The 21,388-nt window shown below is 46.8% G+C and overlaps 1 protein-coding gene across 1 annotated transcript in view; it reads left to right on the top strand.

Moving 5' to 3' along the window:
* The first annotated feature begins 6,313 nt into the window (after window positions 1-6,313).
* Window positions 6,314-21,388, top strand: part of VTCN1 (V-set domain containing T cell activation inhibitor 1) — a 76,087-nt gene continuing 61,012 nt past the window's right edge. Inside the window, exon 1 of the mRNA XM_077479573.1 lies at window positions 6,314-6,675. Coding sequence (XP_077335699.1) covers window positions 6,644-6,675 — 32 coding nt within the window. The 5' untranslated portion in view covers window positions 6,314-6,643. The remainder of the gene's footprint in view (window positions 6,676-21,388) is intronic.

Raw genomic sequence — 21,388 nt, 5'->3', positions numbered from 1 at the left:
AATACGATGAGACATTTTCGAGAACTGGTCGACTGCCATAAAGATAACTGTGTTGCCCTGGGAGTTGGGTAACTCCACAATGAAATCCATAGACAGGTGGGTCCAGGGCCTCTCTCCATTGGGTAAGGGTTGTAGGAGACTGTCAGGAACCATGAAACAGACTGAGACAGAAGTACAATCAAATCACACTTGTTTATTAATAAAAATAAAAAGGTAAATAGAAAAAAGCGTAGTCAAGCATAGCCAGAGTCCAGTAGCCAGATCAGGTAGTCAGCCAGTCCAAAGTTTATAAACCAGATCGGGTAATCAACCAGGCCAGAAGTCAGGGATCCAAGGAGAGCAACTGCAAGCAGGATAAGAAGCCAGGAGGGATGTCAGCAAGCCAGTCTTGAAACAAACAGCAGGAGATGGTTCCTTGTGATGTGACCAACGCGAAGGCAAAGGAAAAAGTGAGCTGGAAGGCTTTAAATAGGCAGGTCAGACGAGCATCATCGGGAACAGCTGGTAACTGTGGAAAGAGAAGAGAGCTGGCAATTAGCCGACATCTGAGCGGCCAGCCCAGAGGAGGAAGGGCTAAGCCAGCCCTGACAGAGACCCCACAGGAGTCTTACTCTGAGCACACATGGAACAGGCAGCTACAAAGGCGGTTACATCAGCACGTAGACTAGGCTACTAGAATTATTGGGAAATGGCCCAAAAGAGTTGATTCTTCCCAGGGTAGCCAGAAGCCTTGGGAGAATGGTAAGTCTGGAGCATGGCAGTACAGAGACTCCAGAGGACGACAGGTCATGGGGAGGAGAAAAAATCAGGGGGCGGGGTGAGACATGGAGAGAAGAGAGGGGGGGGGGGGAGGAGGGATGGGAACAAGGAGGGACCTCATATATTGTACCAAATTCACACAGCACAAACAATGATTAGACAATCAGTAGATCACGTCAATGGTACACTATTTGGGGGCAGGTCCAGCAGTAGGGTTTTAATGATTGTCCGCCAGTTCTGTGCCCTGTGCGTTTATCCATCCCGACCATATTTTGTCAAATTTGCCAGGATAGTTGCGATTGGCATAAGTAAGCTTATAGAGTGGCAACACCAAGTTCAGTGTCCGGCGCCATGAAGACACCCCAGGAGGTGTATCGTCTTTCCAATGTAGGAATATCTCTCTGCGGGCATAAAAAGTAGCGTAGCTCAGAAATAGTCTGGTATATTTACCCTTTATACATTTAACAGCATCATTTTGGGGTCTGTTCCCAGCTCCAGGGAGGTAACCCGACTAAGGGTACCAGCTATCCCTGACCAATAGTCTCCCAGGCGGGGGGCATGACCATGTCATATGGAAGAATGAGGCGGAGCACTGAGCACATCTAGGGCAGGCCACCGGATTGTTAGGATTCATAATTGTTAGCCGTTTAGGAGTATAGTAGGCCCTGTGGAGGAACTTGACCTTCATGAATCGGTCTCTAGCCGAGATCATGTTGGTGACAAAGGAAGATACACACGTTTCCCACTCCTCTTCTGACAGGTCTGGGATGTCCAATTTCCACTTTACCAATGTTTTTTCAAGTTTCTTCAATGGAGCTACAGATAAGTGGAAGTAAAGGGAGGAGAGGGGTTTATCTATGGTCTTGGCAGTAAGTAGTCCCTCCACAGGGTCTGATTTCAGTAGGGACTGTTTCCTATATGCATGGCGAAGCTGATAGTATTGAAACAGCATCCATCCTGCCAGCAAGTAGGCGTTTTTAAGATCAGAAAAAGGTTTACCCCCCCGTAACTATATGCTTCAGTTTGACTGTACCCTTCTTTGCCCAGAGCTGGGGGTCTGGAACTGTATTCATGTGTGATAGATTGGGATTGCCCCAGAGAAGGATGTGGGGAGAGAACATCTCAGGGGAGCTAAAACACGCCCTGTCTTTATTCCATATATTAATGGTTGTGCACATCAGCTCCGTGATGCCAGGGTGAGATCTGGACCCCCCCCCAATAACACGTTGCTAAGGGTGGAATATGAACCCATTATGGTTGCTTCCAGAGTAGGGATGAGCTTTGAGTTTGAGTCGAACTCATGTTCGATTCGAACATTGCCTGTTCGCCCAACAGCGAACAATTTGGGGTGTTCGGGGCAAACACCCTGTAAAAGTCTATGGGAGAAATCTAAAGTGCTAATTTTAAAGGCTTATATGCAAGTTATTGTCATAAAAAAGTGTTTGGGGACCCGGGTCCTGCCCCAGGGGATCAATGCAAAAAAAAAGTTTTAAAAATGACAGTTTTTTTCGGGAGCAGCGATTTTAATAATGCTTAAAGTGAAACAATAAAAGTGTAATATTCCTTTAAATTTCTTACCTGGGGGGTGTCTATAGTATGCCTGTGAAGGGGCGCATGTTTCCTGTGCTTAGAACTGTCCCTGCACAAAGTGTCATTTCTGCAGGAAAAAAAGTGATTTAAAATCACTTGCGGCTATAATGAATTGTCGGCTCCCCGTAATACAGAGAGCAGTCATTGATAAAAAAAAAAAGCGTGGGGTTCCCCCAAATTCAATTACCAGGGCCTTCAGGTCTGGTATGAATATTAAGGGGAACCCCGCGTCAAATAAAAAAAAAAATTGGCTTGGAGTTCCCCTCAAAAATCAATACCAGACCCTTTATCCGAGCACGCAACCTGGCAGGCCGCAGGAAAATAAGGGGGGGACGAGAGAGCGCCCCCCCTCCTCAACCGTACCAGGCCACATGCCCTCAACATTGGGAGGATGCTTTGGGGGTCTGTGACCCCTCAAAGCACCATGTCCCCATGTTGATGGGGACAAGGGCCTCATCCCCACAACCCTGGCCGGTGGTTGTGGGGGTCTGCGGGCGGGGGGCTTATCAGAATCTGGAAGCCCCCTTTAACAAGGGGAACCCCAGATCCCCCCCCTGGTTGAAATGGTAAGGGTACCCTTACCATTTCACAAAGAAAGTGTAATAAGATGTTAAAAAACACACATACACCATTGGGAAAAGTCCTTTATCAAAAAAAAAGATTCCAGCGGTGGTAATCCACTCTTGCTATCCAGCGATGGCTGATCTTATCTCTGGGGTCCAGCGATGGGTGATCTGATCTCTTCACCGTGGTCCAGCTATGGGTGATCTCTTCTCCGGGGTCCAGCGATGGGTGATCTCTTCTACGGGGTCCGGCGATGGGTGATCTAATCTCTTCTCCGGGGTCCAGCAATGGGTGATCTCTTCTCCGGGGTCCAGCGATGGCTGATCTCTTCTCTTCTCCGGGGTCCAGCGATGGCTGATCTCTTCTCCGGGGTCCAGCGATGGCTGATCTCTTCTCCGGGGTCCAGCGATGGGTGATCTGATCTCTTCTCCGGGGTCCAGCGATGGCTGATCTCTTCTCTTCTCCGGGGTCCAGCGATGGCTGATCTCTTCTCCGGGGTCCAGCGATGGCTGATCTCTTCTCCGGGGTCCAGCGATGGGTGATCTCTTCTCCGGGGTCCAGCGATGGCTGATCTCTTCTCCGGGGTCCAGCAATGGGTGATCTCTTCTCCGGGGTCCAGCGATGGCTGATCTCTTCTCCGGGGTCCAGCGATGGCTGATCTCTTCTCCGGGGTCCAGCGATGGCTGATCTCTTCTCCGGGGTCCAGCGATGGCTGATCTCTTCTCCGGGGTCCAGCGATGGCTGATCTCTTCTCCGGGGTCCAGCGATGGCTGATCTCTTCTCCGGGGTCCAGCGATGGCTGATCTCTTCTCCGGGGTCCAGCGATGGGTGATCTCTTCTCCGGGGTCCAGCGATGGCTGATCTCTTCTCCGGGGTCCAGCAATGGGTGATCTCTTCTCCGGGGTCCAGCGATGGCTGATCTCTTCTCTGGGGTCCAGCGATGGGTGATCTCTCCCTCCATCCTGTCTCCACTGGAGACACTGCAGGAATCCTGGCAGCCTGACAGGTTTTAGCTGAGGCCTCCCGTCACCTGTCCCCGCCCCCCCTCTGACGCAAGGGGAAACCCGGGCTTCCCCAGTGACGTGCAGGTGACCCTGTCCCCCTCTGATGTAACAGAAACTTGCATTACATCAGAGGGGGTGGAGTCACCCGTACATCACTAGGGAAGCCTGGGGAAGTGAAAACGAGGCTCGGAACGCACACCGTGGTTGTGGAACGCACGCCGCTACATGGAAAGAAAGGGATAGACTGGGCGACAGATCTGAACCCCATCCCCACGTACACGGCTGGATACGCTTGGTGCCAGCATACAGGCACATGTGAGTTTAACTATGCTTTTTAACCTTTTTAAATAAACTTTTACATTTTTAAATGTAATTACATACTATACCATGATGGCTATTTATATATCTTTGTGAGAGACAACTAGCGCAAGAGACTGCTTGGAGAGGCTGTTGGAGAAATCCATAATGGAGTGGTGATCCTAAATGAACCAAAGGCGCATATTCTGGTACATCTGGTGAGTGGCCATTGCATCAGGTGGTGGTGAAGTTGAATATATATGTCTTCATTAATGCGCTTTACCGTCAATTTCGTGGCACTATTCGGCAAATAGCGGGGCACTTTTACCTCCCGCTAGCGGCCGAGAAGGGGTTAAAACCACCGCAAACCGCTATCTTGGCGGTATAGCCGCGCTGCCCCATTAATTTCAATGGGCAGGAGTGGTGAAGGAGTGCTCCAAAGATGCTGCTAGCAGGACTTTTTTTTAGCTTCCTGCCAGCGCACCGCTCCAGTGGGAGAGCCCTCGGAGCTTTCACATTGGAGAGACAGCAACGGCTCTTTCAGTGTGCTTTGCAGGCGCTATTTTTAGCGATGTAGCGCCTGCATAGCGCCCCAGTGTGAAAGGGGTCTTATAGAGGTAATACTTGAGGCTGGTGCCCTGCACAGAGACTGGAGCAGCTGCAGGGGCCACGGTGGGAGATCCCAGGTGAGCCGTGTAACTCAGGAGCGTTTGTAACAGGGGGTGTCCTTCTACTCTGGTATAGGTCTCTTTCTACTTTGGTGGAGGTCTCTTTCTGTTCTGGTGGAGGTCTTCTTCTGCTTTGGCGGAGGCCTCCTCTTCTTCTGGTGGAGGTCTCCTTCTGCTCTGGTGGAGTTCTCCTCTTCTGGTAGCGTTCTCCTTCTGCTCTGGTGGAGGTCTCCTTCTACTCTGGTGGAGATCTCCTTCTACTCTGGTGGAGGTCTCCTCCTCTTCTGGTGGAGGTCTCTGTCTGCTTTGGTGGAGGTCTCCTCCTCTTCTGGTGGAGGTCTCTTTCTGTTTTGGTGGAGGTCTTCTTCTGCTTTGGCGGAGGCCTCCTCTTCTTCTGGTGGAGGTCTCCTTCTGCTCTGGTGGAGTTCTCCTCTTCTGGTAGCGTTCTCCTTCTGCTCTGTCGGAGGTCTTCTTCTACTCTGGTGGAGATCTCCTTCTACTCTGGTTGAGGTCTCCTCCACTTTTGGTGGAGGTCTCCTTCTGCTCTGGTGGAGGTCTCCTCCTCTTCTGGTGGAGGTCTCTTTTTGCTCTGGTGGAGGTCTCTTCCTCTTCTGGTGGAGGTCTCTTTTTGCTCTGGTGGAGGTCTCTTCCTCTTCTGGTGGAGGTCTCTTTCTGCTCTGTTGGAGGTGTCTTTATGCTCTGTTGGAGTAGGGTGACCACATTTCCAAACTGCCATTTAGGGACACCCCCCCCCCCTCCTAAAAATCAGCTTGTGCTGTAACAAATCACAGCACAGCTGGGGCGGCGGGTGCGTGCTTTACCCAGAAGCCCTGATCACGCCCCTCAAAAAAAGGCAGTTGCATCACCACTGTACTTGTCCTGGCCGGCTGAGATCGGTTTTTACCTTGTTCCAACGCTGGCTCTATGGCGATTACATGCAAGAGGCAGGATTTGTGATTTCTCCAATCACAAGCAGGGAGTGGGGATTGTGCCTCTCTGGACATTCCTGGCCCGGGACAAGTACTGTCAGTGAGTAAAGTGGCCATCTGGGCGGTCTTTTTTGGGGGCATCAGATCAGCCCTGGGGGTGGGTGGCAGTTTCATTCTGGAACACTGTATTGTCCTGGAACGAAGGTGCCCGGGACAGACCTGCAAAATGCGGGACTGTCCCGGGCAATCCGGGGCGCGTGGTCACCCTTTCTGCTCTGGTGGAGGTCTCCTTTAGATCTTCTCTTGAGTTGGTGGAGGTCTTCCCCTTCCCTGGTGGAGGGGTGCTCCTGCCCTCCTGCCCTGGCAGTGGCCTCTTATTGCTCTGTCAGAGGTCTTCTCCTGCTTTGGTGAAGCTTTCTGGCTGCTCCTGGTGAACTTGTCAGTTTCTATGTGAGAGCAAATGGCAGTCCCTCCCAGCACAAGGACTGGTCTGGGTTTGGCTTCTTCTCACTCTAACATAGCTTTCCGTCAGGTGTGCGGACACTCCTTGTGACACATTACTGTGCTGGAGATAGAGGGACTGAGTAGTGCTGGAGGAAGGAGTACTGAGCATTATCTCTATCCAGACATTCCCTGAAGAAGTACTGAGCATTCTCTACATCCTGACAGTCTCTGGAAGGAGTACTGAGCATTCTCTACATCCTGACAGCCCCAAAGGAAGGAGTACTGAGCATTCTCTATAACTTAACAGTCCCTGGAGGAAGAAGTACTGAGCACACAACTGTAGCCTAATCCTTCTTTTTGGATATACAGGGAAGAGGAATCATCCAGCATGGCCGGTATTGGGAAAATTATCTTCAGGATGTGAGTTCACCTCAGTCTGTGTATTATATTGTGTTTATATTGTGTGTATTGTATTGTATTGTATTGTGTGTTTCTATTGTATGTATTATACATGTTTATATTGTGTATTATGTATACCGTGCATATCATTTTGTCTGGATAATCGCCCTGCACCCTCTGCTTACATTTACTGATTTCGTACACAGGGTTCTTACACAATCTGACTGATGTCGATAGTTCCCTATCTGGTCCAGGGTTTCCAGGGTCCTCTCTCCCTGGGCCAGGAGTCTAGGACTGAAACCTCCATTGCTTTAAGACTTCATGCCAAACCCCCTATAATTACCGCCTTGGGGAATGCAGACAATGCAGAGAGGGCAGTTCAACCAGAAATGTCCGATTCCAAACCAAGAACTGACATTTCCATCGCTCCCAACTGTCCCTGATTTGGAGCAGCGTCCCTCATTCCTCCTCATTTGTCCCTCATTCTGGTCTGATCTATATAGATGTATATAAAATGCACTTTTTATCTATCAAAAAGTGTTTCCCCAGCGCTAAACCTTTCATCTGATTTCTAAATTGCTGCATTTGTAAATTCCAAAGGCCAATATGAAGGAATAGAAGTGGTAAAAAAAGCCCTCATGGGTTTAACCAATCTTGTTTTTTTGTACAATTCTCTTTTAAGGGGGTGTGGCAAGGGGGTGTGTCCTATGCCTGCATACTTTTGCTGATAGGTGTCCCTCATTCCCATCTCAAAAAGTTGGGAGGTGTGCATTTCCGTGTGTATTCATTATTAAACCTCCAGACAATCTCTTCTGTCTATAATGGTGAGATATCTGTGCTGAGGTCCCGGGTCTGTACACCTGCTGTGCCCTTACAAGGGGTTCCCACCATCCCTACGCTGAGTTCCCCGGGTCTGTATACCTGCTGTGCCCATTATGAGGGGTTCCCACCATCCCTATGCCAAGTTTCCAGGTCTGTACACCTGCTGTGTCCATTATGAGGGGTTCCCACCATCCCTGTGCTGAGTTCCCGGGTCTTTACACCCGCTGTGCCCATTATGAGGGGCTCCCACCATCCCTGTGCTGAGTTCCCAGGTCTGTACACCCACTGTGCCCATTATGAGGGGTTCCCACCATCCCTGTGCTGAGTTCCCGGGTCTGTGCATCTGCCATGCCCATTATGAGGGGTTCCCACCATCCCTGTGCTGAGTTCCCAGTGTCTGTACACCCCGCTGTGCCCATTACGAGGGGCTCCCACCATCCCTGTGCTGAGTTCCCAGGTCTATACACCCGCTATGCCCAATATGAGGGGTTCCCACCATCCCTGTGCTGAGTTCCCAGGTCTGTACACCCTGCTGTGCCCATTATGAGGGGCTCCCACCATCCCTGTGTTTGAGTGACCGGGTCTGTACATCTGCTGTGCCCATTATGAGGGGTTCCCACCATCCCTGTGCTGAGGGCTCTATAACTGATTATCCCTTCTGATGGCAGCAGGTTGAATTAACACAGCGAGGAAGGGAACAGAGGTCATTATACTGTGGCATACAATAATCCACATTCCATCAATCCATACACAGAGTGTATAAACATTATTACTCCTCTATTATACATTCAATACGAATGATTATTGTATAGTACATAGCTCTTCCATCATAAGGGGTTCCCACCATCCCTGGGTTGCTGGGTCTGTACACCAAATGTGTTCATTATAAGGGGGCTCAATAGCAATTCCAAACCCTACTCTCACTCTATTCAAAACTATGTAGAGATTTGTAAATGAGCCACTAGATGGCGCTTTCAGCGGCTCAGTTCATTTACTTAAAGAAACCCTGTCACTTTTCTAATTCTGGTCATGGTGACAACAATGTCTGCAGAGAGAGACCACCCCCCCCCCCGGTCAGTAATAGTCACCGAGCTGAGGCCCCTCTCTCGGGAGCTCTCGCTGATTAAACGAGGCTCCTGTGTACTGTCCTAAGTCTCTAAACCCTTTTCTGGCACGCACCCTCTCGGGCCTGGTATTCCATTAAATACTCCGCATGCCCGATATCCCCCCTCCTCCCCCTTTTGCCACTGCTCAACTGTCCTTTGATTCCACCTGGGTTGGAGAACCCCCCCCCCCAAGTTTTCAATGGCGGAAGGGTCTCTCTCTACAGTTTGCTCTTTGCTCACGGCCAGAGGAGTCTGCTCGTTGCAATAATTATGGGCAGGGCTGGTGCAAGGATTTTTGACATCCTAGGCGAAACCTAATTTTGCCGCCCCCCTGACTCCACCCACCCCCTTTGCCCTTCCCAGGTATACCCCACCTTTTTAATGAAACGCCCTTTAAATGCAGCCCACCAGTGCCCATCAAATAAACCCTCACCAGCGTCCATCAAATGCAGCCTACCAGCGCCCATCAAATCCAGCCTACTAGTGCCCATTAATGCAGCCTACCATCGCCCATTAAGGCAGCTTTACCAGCACCCATCTAGGCAGCCAGCTAGCGCCCATCAAATGCAGCCTACCATCGCCCATCAATGCAGCCTTTCAGCATCCATTAATGCAGCCTCAACAGTGCCCATCAATGCAGCCTACCAGCGCCCATCAAATGCAGCCTACCAGCGCCAATTAATTCACCCTCACCAGCGACCATCAATGAAGCCTACCAGCGCCCATCAAATGCAGCCTACCAGTGCCCATCAATGAAGCCTACCAGCACCCATCAGATGCAGGCTACCAGTGCCCATCAAATGCAGCCTACCAGTGTCCATTAATGCAACCTCACCAGTGCCCATCAAATGCAGCCTACCAGTGCCCATTAATGCAGCCTACCAGTTCCCATTAAGGCAGCTTCACCAGCACCCATCTAGGCAGCCAGCTAGCGCCCATCAAATTCAGCCTACCATCGCCCATCAATGCAGCCTTTCAGCGTCCATTAATGCAGCCTCAACAGTGCCCATCAATGCAGCCTACCAGCGCCCATCAAATGCAGCCTACCAGCACCAATTAATGCACCCTCACCAGCGCCCATCAATGAAGCCTACCAGCGCCCATCAAATGCAGCCTACCAGTGCCCATCAATGAAGCCTACCAGCACCCATCAGATGCAGGCTACCAGTGCCCATCAAATGCAGCCTACCAGTGCCCATTAATGCAACCTCACCAGTGCCCATCAATGCAGCCTACCAGTGCCCATCAAATGCAACCTACCAGCACCCATTAGTGCAGCCTCACCAGCGCCCATCAATGCAGCCTACCAGCACCCATCAAATGAAACCTACCAGCGCCCATTAGTGCAGCCTCACCAGCGCCCATCAAATGCAGCCTACCATTGCCCATCAAATGTAGCCTACCAGTGCCCATTAATGTACCCTCACCAGCGCCCATAAATGCAACCTACCAGGGCCCATCAAATGCAGCCTACCAGCACCCATCATTTAGGAGTTAGGACACAGATACAGCCCCCCGCTGCAGTTGCGCCTCTGACACTATGTACGAATGGAGCAGCGGTTGCCTGCTGATGCTGAGACTAAGTTGCTTGATGCAGAGAGAAGAAAGTAGGAACACCAGTGGTTGCGCGCCCTAGGCAGCAGCGTGCCCTAGGCAGCTGCCTAGTTTGCCTAGTGGTAGCACCGGCCCTGCTTACGGGACTCCTATGAGAGGCTCAAATCGGAAAGTTTTCGATATATACAAATTCTCCACTTTATGGAGTGCCTTATAAAACATCATAAACAACCCCTTTATTGTCCACTGCCTTTGAGACCAGATGTCAAACCAATCCTACTACCCAGGGTCTGATCTCCTTGTTATGTTCCTCCAATATCGAACAACGCGGGACCGCAAACCCCTAAAGGAAAAACGACGTTGGTTCTGCTCCACAACTAGGGGACTAGCAAAAGATGTGGGAGGCCTTGTTTAAAACTTCTCGTAATGTTCTAGCTCTTGAAATATTCTTTCAAAGTTACAGTCGGGTCCATAAATATTGGGACGCCGACACAAATTCTAATCTTTTTGGCTCTATACACCACCACAGCGAACAAGACGCGCTTTAAACTGCAGACGTTCAACTTTAATTTGAGGGGTATTTACATCCAAATCAGGTGAACGGTGTAGGAATTACAACAGTTTGTATATGTGCATCCCACTTTTTAAAGGGACCAAAAGTAATGGGACAATTGGCTGCTCAGCTGTTCCATGGCCAGGTGTCTGTTATTGTAAAAAAAAAAAAAGGGGGGAACTAGTGCGCACAACCCCAACTGCCTACCTAATAAGTCACTACTAAAATAAGGGAAGCCGCCAACATACAAAGTGATCTCTGCACCATAAAAATAAATGTGAAAAAAGTATGTGGCGCTACCTAGATAAATAATTAAATATACATAATCAAGAATAAGAATGTAAATATAACCAATTACAGATAATAAACCTCATATACAAATCTGTGCAAACTGTGCAAAATAGTTACTGTGCAAAAAAAAACGCATAAAGTTCAAAAATCTCCACAATTAGGTAATATAGGTGCAAATAACCAATTGTGCAATATGCAAATGAGGTGCAAACGAAATCTCGGAATAAGTCCGTGTATCACAGCAATAAAGTGGTCTTAACCACTTCAGCCCCCCGGACCATTTTGCTGGTCAAAGACCAGACCACTTTTTGCGATTCGGACAGTGCGTCGCTTTAACTGACAATTACGCGGTCGTGCGACGTGGCTCCCAAACAAAATTGACGTCCTTTTTTCCCCACAAATAGAGCTTTCTTTTGGTGGTATTTGATCGCCTCTGCGGTTTTTATTTTTTGCGCTATAAACAAAAATAGAGCGACAATTTTGAAAAAAACGCATTATTTTTTACTTTTTGTTATAATAAATATCCCAAAATATATATATAAAAAAAAAATTTTCCCTCAGTTTAGGCCGATACGTATTCTTCTACATATTTTTGTTAAAAAAAAAAATCGCAATAAGCGATTATTGGTTGGTTTGCGCAAAAGTTATAGCGTTTACAAAATAGGGGATAGTTTTATGGCATTTTTATTAATATTTTTTTTTTTTACTAGTAATGGCGGCGATCAGCGATTTTTATTGTGACTGCGACATTGCGGCAGACACATCGGTCATTTTTGACACATTTTTGGGACCATTGTCATTTATACAGCAATCACTGCTATATAAATGCGGTGATTCCTGTGTAAATGACACTGGCAGTGAAGGGGTTAACCAGGGGGTGGCAGTGTAGGGTTAAGTGTTCCTAGGGGTGTGTTACTAACTGTTGGGGGGATGGGCTTTCATTTAGTGAACACTGATCCCTGCTCCAATCACATGGAGCAGAGATCAGCGTCACTAGTTGCTAGGCAGAACGAGGAAATGCTGTTTACAAACGGCATTTCTCCATTCAGCCGCCCCGTGAGACGATCGCGGGTATGCCCACGGGGATCGAGTCCGCGGGACCCGCGACCGGACTCACGGGGGTCCCGCCCGGCACGCGAGCACGCCGGCAGGGCAGCATTAAAGATTGGACGTACCTGTACGCCAATATGCCTGCCCGTGTCATTCTGCCGACGTACGTCGGCGTGCGCCGGTCGGGAACCCGGTTAAAAAGGAAAATACAGTTCTAGATGTAAAATCCCAAAAAGTGATAATAATATATCCAAAAGTTCAGAAACATCCATGCAGTGAAAACTGAGTATAGAAAACTCCAAAATGTGACACTCCACCGATGATCCACACTTCAGTGCTCAACGTGTGCACCCCTCGTTTCCCCCAGCCTCTCACCTCTATAGAAGGCCACTAGAGGCCATATGACGCTGTGTAAACAATGGCTGTAGTCACACTCCTCCTTCAATCCACGTATTTCCAGCCCGTCATAGATACATATAACATCAGAAATCAAGGCACATATAGAAGAAGAAGAGGGGGGGCTCCAATGTGTAGTAATGTTAAAAATATACTTTAATAAATTAAATCCACACTTACATCAAACCTACGACAATCGCGGGTAAACAAACAGTACTTTCGGTCTGGGCCGCGACAGGAAGTGACGACAACGACACCTGGCTCCTCCCTGACACGTTGCGTCACGTTCGCGTGACTTTTTTTTTAAAGGGTGTGTGTTATTGCCTCATTATCCCATTTACAAGGAGCAAATAAAAGGTCCAGAGTTCATTTTCAAGTGTGCTATTTGCATTTGGAATCTGTTGCTGTCATCAACTCTCAATATGAGATCCAAAGAGTTGTCACTATCAGTGAAGCAAGCCATCATTAGGCTGAAAAAAAACAAAACAAACCCATCAGAGAGATGGCAAAAACATTAGGTGTGGCCAAATCAACTTTTTGGAACATCCTTAAAAAGAATGAACGCACCGGTGAACTCAGCAACACCAAAAGACCCAAAAGACCACGGAAAACAACTGTGGTGGATGACCGAAGAATTCTTTCCCCGGTGAAGAAGACACACACCCTTCACAACAGTTGGCCAGATCAAGAACACTCTCCAGGAGGTAGGTGTATGTGTGTCAATGTCAACAATCAAGAGAAGACTTCACCAGAGTGAATACAGAGGGTTCACCACAAGATGCAAACCATTGGTGAGCCTCAAAAACAGGAAGGCCAGATTAGAGTTTGCCAAACAACATCTAAAAAAAGCCTTCACGGTTCTGGAACAACATCCTATGGACAGATGAGACCGAGATCAACTTGTACCAGAGTGATGGGAAGAGAAGAGTATGGAGGAGGAAAGGAACTGCTCATGATCCAAAGCATACCACCTCATCACTGAAGCATGGTGGTGGTAATGTCATGGCGTGGGCATGTATGGCTGTCAATGGAACCGGTTCTCTTGTATTTATTGATGATGTGACTGCTGACAAAAGCAGCAGGATGAATTCTGAAGTGTTTCGGGCAATATTATCCGCTCATATTCAGCAAAATGCTTCAGAACGCATTGGACGGAGCTTCACAGTGTAGATGGACGATGGCCCGGAAGCATATTGCGAAAGCGACCAAAGAGTCTTTTTAAGGGAAAGAAGTGGAACGTTATGCAATGGCCAAGTCAATCAGCTGACCTGAATCCGATTGAGCATGCATTTCACTTGCTGAAGACAAAACTGAAGGGAAAATGCCCCAAGAACAAGCAGGAACTGAAGACGGTGGGCAGTAGAGGCCTGGCAGAGCATCACCGGGGATGAAACCCAACGTCTGGTGATGTCTACGCGTTCCAGACTTCAGGCTGTAATTGACTGCAAAGGATTTACAACCAAGTATTAAAAAGTGAAAGTTTGATGGATGATTGTTAATCTGTCCCATTACTTTTGGTCCCTTAAAAAGTGTGAGGCACATATACAAACTGTTGTAATTCCTACACCGTTCACCTGATTTGGATGTAAATACCCCTCAAATTAAAGCTGAAAGTCTGCAGTTAAAGCTCATCTTGTTTGTTTCATTTCAAATCCATTGTGGTGGTGTATAGAGCCAAAAAGATTAGAATTGTGTCGGTGTCCTAATATTTATGGACCTGACTGTATGTCTCGTTGGTACTTTACCCCAGCTAGGATCGCGAAAAGGTCTACCGTCATACCCGTCCAACTGCTTTTGCGGCTGCCCTGATTTGGGCGATATGAAACATATATGGTAGACATGGGCGCCGTCAATAAATTTGTTTCGTTCTGTTCCGTTTCGATTCGTATTAAAATGAATTCGTACTTCGTATTTAGTGTTCGAAATTCCATTCCGTTTCGTACGAATTACGAATTGTCGTTAGGTTCGTTAACGTGTACGAACGTTCTTTACGATGAATTTAAAGGCAAAAATATACCTCAATATGACAGTCGATGCTGATGGAAGTTTGGTTTTTATCCGAAATACGAAATTCCGTTGAAGAATTTCCTATCCAAAATACGAAGTTTCATTAGATGAGAAAGAGAGAAGCGGATTGTCTGCCATGCACCGCTGGTCCAGTTTGCGCCTGCTCCTCCTGGGGCTGCTTATTATGAGGGGCTCCCACCATCCCCGTGCTATGCTGACTTCCTCCTGGGGCTGCTTAATATGAGGGGCTCCCACCATCCCTGTGCTGTGCTGACTTCCTCCTGGGGCTGTACCTCTGCTGTGCTTATTATGGGGGCTCCCACCATCCCTGTGCTGTGCTGACTTCCTCCTGGGGCTGCTTATTATGAGGGGCTCCCACCATCCCTGTGCTGTGCTGACTTCCTCCTGGGGATGCTTATTATGAGGGGCTCCCACCATCCCTGTGCTATGCTGACTTCCTCCTGGGGCTGTACCTCTGCTGTGCTTATTATGAGGGGCTCCCACCATCCCTGTGCTGTGCTGACTTCCTCCTGCCGCTGTACCTCTGCTGTGCATATTATGAGGGGCTCCCACCATCCCTGTGCTATGCTGACTTCCTCCTGGGGCTGCTTATTATGAGGTGCTCCCACCATCCCCGTGCTATGCTTACTTCCTCCTGGGGCTGCTTATTATGAGGGGCTCCCACCATCCCTGTGCTGTGCTGACTTCCTCCTGGGGCTGCTTATTATGAGGGGCTCCCACCATCCCTGTGCTGTGCTGACTTCCTCCTGGGGATGCTTATTATGAGGGGCTCCCACCATCCCTGTGCTATGCTGACTTCCTCCTGGGGCTGTACCTCTGCTGTGCATATTATGAGGGGCTCCCACCATCCCTGTGCTGTGCTGACTTCCTCCTGGGGCTGCTTATTATGAGGGGCTTCCACCATCCCTGTGCTATGCTTACTTCCTCCTGGGGCTGCTTATTATGAGGGGCTCCCACCATCCCTGTGCTGTGCTGACTTCCTCCTGGGGCTGCTTATTATGAGGGGCTCCCACCATCCCTGTGCTATGCTGATTTATTCCGGGTGCTGTACCTCTGCTGTGCATATTATGAGGGGCTCCCACCATCCCTGTGCTGACATAAGCATAATGACGACAACTGATCCGAAATCCGCAAACAAAATTTCGTATTGCGTACAGAATTCGGACGCACGGCAATTTGTATTTCGGATCCTCCCGAACGTACGAATTTTGGGAACTTCGTACGAATTTGAGATTCGTACGAAACGAATCGCACATGTCTAATATATGGTGGACCTGTCCCAAAGTCCGGAAGTTGGAGATTAGGATATACAAATTGGTCGAATACGGTCCTCCATGTGAATTTACGGAGAGACCCATGGGAGACGCTCTTACATAAACCTATTGTAGACGCCACCAGTCGGGAGCGCACTCTAATTACTCACATTCTTATGGTAGTAAAGCAAACTACAGCGCATTTGTGGAAAACACGGCTTCTTGGCTTTGAAGAGTTCAAAAACCGAGTTCACCGTACGCTTATCAATGAAAGAATGATGGCGATCCTGGAGGACAAGCATGACAAATTTCAACAGATTTGGCAGCCCATGATAGACCACTTTCCCCCTTCTCAATGGACCTCTCGATTCTTAGAACTGTAAAGGTTCCATGTTGTTGTACAGCCTAAAGACCCCTGGGGTGCCCATCCCCCCCCCCACTCTATTCCCCCTCCTTTCTTCTCTTTCTTTCTCTTTTCTCCCTGCTTCTTGCTTTTACGTCCTTCCACCCCAATTTGTGGAGCTCCTGGAAGCTCCAGATGAATGTAGTACAGGCCATGGCCTTCTTATATTAAAAAATAAAATAAAATTGTGTGTGCCTTTCCTTTTATATTCTTCACTCATGTCATAAAAACACGAGGACGTTAATGGTCCGACGCATGATATTGATTCGATTGTCTGGATGTTGCCTTTTTCTGTTGGTAATTCTCGTAACCCAACATTCTCTATGTCTTTAAATGTTCAACTTACTCCCATAAAGTGACATTCCACAAGTTTATTGATATTATTAAAGGGGTTGTAAAGGTTCGTTTTTTTATTTTCTAAATAGGTTCCTTTAAGCTAGTGCATTGTTGGTTCATTTACCTTTTCCTTCGATTTCCCTTCTAAATGTTTTTTTTTCTTTGTTTTCTTTGTCTGAATTTCTCACTTCCTGTTCCTCCTCAGTAAGCTGTTCTGGCTGACTAAACACGGCTCGGATGATGGTGTGAAGTTTACTGAGGAGAAACAGGAAGTGAGAAATTCAGACAAAGAAAAAAAACATAGAAGGAAAGGGTAAATGAACCAACAATGCACTAGCTTAAAGGAACCTATTTAGAAATGTTCACATTTTTGTTTCTGTACTGTTCCTAGTGGCAGCCGGTGGTAATTTTCTTTCGGGGAGGGCGGCAAACAGTAACAGCCCTGGTTGGGTTTCAAGCACTTACCCCATCTATGGTGGGCATCGCTTCTCCTGGGTTTCACCAGCGGCTTCCCTTGCCTTGACTGCGGTGGCGACGGCTTTCCCTTCCCCTGCTCTCCACGGGCATGGCGGTGGCTTCCATTTCCTCCCTCCTCCTCGGTGGCCAATTTGGACTCTTCTCTTTGTGGCCAATCCGTAAACAGGTCTCAGACCTGCTTCTGATTGGCCCGAGGTTGAGGATTTGTGTTTCAATAGCGAATATTCATTGGCTGTTGTAACACCTGGGTGGGCTCATGGCGCAATGCTCTGCGCCACGAGTCCACCCTATTTTGAAGCCTATTAGAGCCTATGGCTCTAATCAGGTGCTTAAAAAAAACACCCCCTCCCCCCCACCCCGCGCCGCTGTAATTCACATGCTCGGCGTCCAGAAAGGGGCTGGACGCGGCAGCCGTGGATTATTCATAGCACGAGGCTCTATCTATTTAGACGTGCACTTCGTTTCGTTCTGCATTCGTTTTTTTAACGAATTTCTCCGGAAATTCAAAAATGCGGATATTTTGGAAATTCGAACATTCAAAAATTCAACAAATACGGAAATCCAAAAATTTGTAAATTTGAAATTCTGAAAATCCCTAAATTTGAAATTTGGAAATTCGAAATTCGGAATTTGAAAATTCGAAAATCCTAATATAAAGAAAAAAAAAGATTACGTTCTGCATTCGTTTTTTAACGAATTTCTCAGGAAATTCAAAAATGCGGATATTTTGGTAATTCGAACATTCAAAAATTCAACAATCCGGAAATCCAAAAATTTGTAAATTTGAAATTCTGAAAATCCCTAAATTTGAAATTTGGAAATTCGAAATTCGGAATTTGAAAATTCGAAAATCCTAATATAAAGAAAAAAAAAGATTACGTTCTGCATTCGTTTTTTAACGAATTTCTCAGGAAATTCAAAAATGCGGATATTTTGGAAATTCGAACATTCAAAAATTCAACAATCCGGAAATCCAATAATTTGTAAATTTGAAATTCTGAAAATCCCTAAATTTGAAATTTGGAAATTCGAAATTTGAAAATTCGAAAATCCTAATATAAAGAAAAAAATATTACTATTACATTTTAGGTATTTGAATTTCCTTTCAAATATGGCTGTTAGTGAGCGTAACGAATACAAATTTATCTAAAGTTACGAATTTTCCAAAATACCGAATAATGTATCTAAAGGAACGTAATAATGAATATAAAATAATAAATAACAATAGTAATAAAAAGTTTTTCTTCTTCTTATTATTATTAATTCGTTCCGTTCCATGTGTTTCGATGCGACATTCTTTATTTTGGATAATTCGGAACTTTGGATAAATTTGTATTCGTTACGCTCAATAACAGCCAAATTTTAAAGGAAATTCCAATCCCTATAATGTAATAGTTAGTAATTATTTAGAATTTCCGGATTACAGATTTTCGAATTCCCAAATTACCGGATTTCAGATTTTTGAATTTTCAAATTCCAGAATTTTTTTGAATTTCCAGAGTTCGAATTATCGAATTTACGCATTTTGATCGTAACGAATGACCCGAAAAAGTGAAAAAAAAAAAACAAAAAAAACAAATGAAGCAAAAAAGAACACAATGTTTCGGCAGTGCACATGTCTACATTCATATAGGGGGTGGCGTGGATAGAGGAGGCGGAGCCCCTAATGGACGGCCCGCCTCTGTTCCTACCTCTCTTGTATACTGGAAAATTTCATTAAAATTTCAGTAAAAAAAAAATTTTTTTTTTTGGTGATTCGGCACTGCGTCGCTTTAACTGACAATTGCGCGGTGGTGCGACGTTGTACCCAAACAAACAGAGCTTTCTTTTGGTGGTATTTGATCACCTCTGCGGTTTTTATTTTTTGGCGCTTTAAACAAAAAAAGGAGCGTAAATTTAGAAAAAAAAAAAACTTTTTTAACCTTTTGCTATAATATATATCCAATAAAAAAAACAAAAAAACAAAAACAAATTTCTTACTCAGTTTTGGCCAATGTGTATTCTTCTTAAATATTTTTGGTTAAAAAAAAAAATCGCAATAAGCGCACATTGATTGATTGGTTTGCACAAAAGTCATCTCATCTCCAAAAAAAAAGTTATCTCGTCTACTTTTTTTTTTACTAATAATGGCGGTGATCAGTGATTTTTTTTAGCAGGACTGCGACATTGCGGCGGACAGATCGGACACTTTTGACACATTTTTGGGACCATTGGCATTTATACAGCGATCAGAGCTAAAAAAATGCACTGATTACTGTATAAATGTCACTGGCAAGGAAGGGGTTAAAACACTAGGGGGGACGATCAAGGGGTTAAATGTGTTCTCTGGGAGGTGTTTCTAACGGTGGGGGGGAGGGGACTGACTGGAGGAGGAGACAGATCGCTGTTCCCGATCACTAGGAACAGACGATATCTCTCTCTTTCTCTCTCTCTCCTCCCCCGTTTACATAGACAGATCCCCGTTCTGGCTCTCTGTGGATCGATCGCCGGCGAGCGGCGGACATTGCGTATGATTGCGGCGGCTGGTCGGCAAGCGGTTAAAGCGGTATTAAACACAAAAGCAAAAATTTAATATATTGCACCTTACCAATCATTAGATGTGGCGGCTGCATTTGTTTTCTTTCTTAGGCTTATTTTCTCTCTGTTTTCACCTGGTGATCTGGCCAGCGACACACCTCCTGTATTAGAGCGCCCCCCACTAGAACGAGGGGGGGGGCAGCTTTGGACAGCCACATTCTCAGTCGTGGGGGGGAGGAGAGTGTTAGATGTACTAGCTGTGCCGGGACTAGATCATCCAGTGCCAAGGGCAGAGATGCCAAATTGCGCCCCCCCTTCATTTTATGCTAGCCAATGGGGAGGAGGGGGAGGGAGAGCACAGCCCGCACCTCCTCCCGGCTCTCTCTTCCTCTCCCTGCTGCTTCCAGTGCTGGGCTGACAGAAGTAGTGATGCCGCCGTCACTACTCCTGTCAGCCTTATAGTAGAAGGAACTTGCAGTGCCCGCCCCCCCATCCCTACAATACAACACTGCGCCCAAGGCAGCCATCCCTTCTGCCCACTCCCTTGTCCCAGCCCTGGTACTAGCAGGTTTAGCCACACTAACAAATCGAAGCTGAACTTCAACGAAGGCTCAGACCACACTTGTGCCATGACAGACACCACATGTGATTCGCACCGCATTGCTGTGCAGATTACATGCGATGTCTGTGCGATGCGAATTAAGCCACATAGACTGTACGGCTGAAATCGCATTCGCACCAAACTGGTGCAGGACCCCACTTCTTTTTCTTTTTTTTTTGGTCTGCACCGAAATCATGCGTGGGATCTGATTCCTGCACCACCGATCTGGGGGTGTCTGCGAACCGATCTGGGGGTGCGTCACTAACTTTACATTGACACCCGCAGCGGTTTGCAGATGTCAGTGTGAAGCGCTGTGCGATTCAGGTGCGGGAAACCGCCAACTGGATTCGCAGGGTTTCCCGCACCGCACCAGTGTGAACCCAGCCCAACGCTTTGTAATCAGTTACAGCACACACACACACACACACACACACACACACACACACACACACACACACAGTTTTGTTACTTTTGGGATACATGTTTTAATAAATAAAAGCTGATCATTGTAGGCACCCCTGCCAGTGTTAACCACTTCAGCTCCAGAAGATTTACCCCCCCCCCCACTCCTTCATGACCAGGCCATTTTTTTCTGTTCTGCACTGCACTATTTTAACTGACAATTGCGCGGTACCCAAACAACATTTAAATATTTTTTTCCACACAAATTGAGCTTTCTTTCGGTGGTATTTGATCACCTCTGGGGTTCTTATTTTTTTTGCGCTATAAATAAAATAAAAATACAGAAAAAAAAAAACCAAACAACTATTTTTTTACTCTGCTATAAAACATATCCATTAAAAAATAAAAAAAAATAAATAAAATGTATTTATAAATTTAGGCTACAATGTATTCTGCTACATGTCTATGATAAAAAAAAAAAATCCCAATAAGCGTATATATTGATTAGTTTGTGTGAAAGTTATCGTGTCTACAAACTATGGGATGTGTACTGGAACTTTATATTTATTTTTAGTTTTTTTCTTTAATACTAGTGATGGTGGGGAAACATCGACTTATAATGAGTCTCCGAAAATCTAGGCGAGGGGACACTAATACAGTGATCAGGGATAATAATATGCACTGTCACTGTACTAATGACACTGGCTGGGAAGGGGTTAACATCAGGGGCGATCAAAGGGATAAATGTGTGCCTAGCCAGTGTTTATGCGTGCGCTGCTTTTACAAATTGATCTCTAAGTTTCTCATCCTTACTTTGCGAGATGGTCTTGGATAGCATACCCGACACACCTATTCTGGAAGTTATGCTTACTTTTTATAAAGTGAGACTCCCTCCCCTCCCCCCCCCCCGCCCCCGGCCTTTTCTGACACATTTTGTTCACATGC

Source organism: Lithobates pipiens, unplaced genomic scaffold (assembly GCF_037356315.1).
Source record: "Lithobates pipiens isolate NorthernLeopardFrog02 unplaced genomic scaffold, aLitPip1_a1.2 Scaffold_16, whole genome shotgun sequence".
Taxonomy (NCBI): Eukaryota; Metazoa; Chordata; class Amphibia; order Anura; family Ranidae; genus Lithobates; species Lithobates pipiens.
This window is presented reverse-complemented; position numbering and strand designations above follow the sequence as displayed.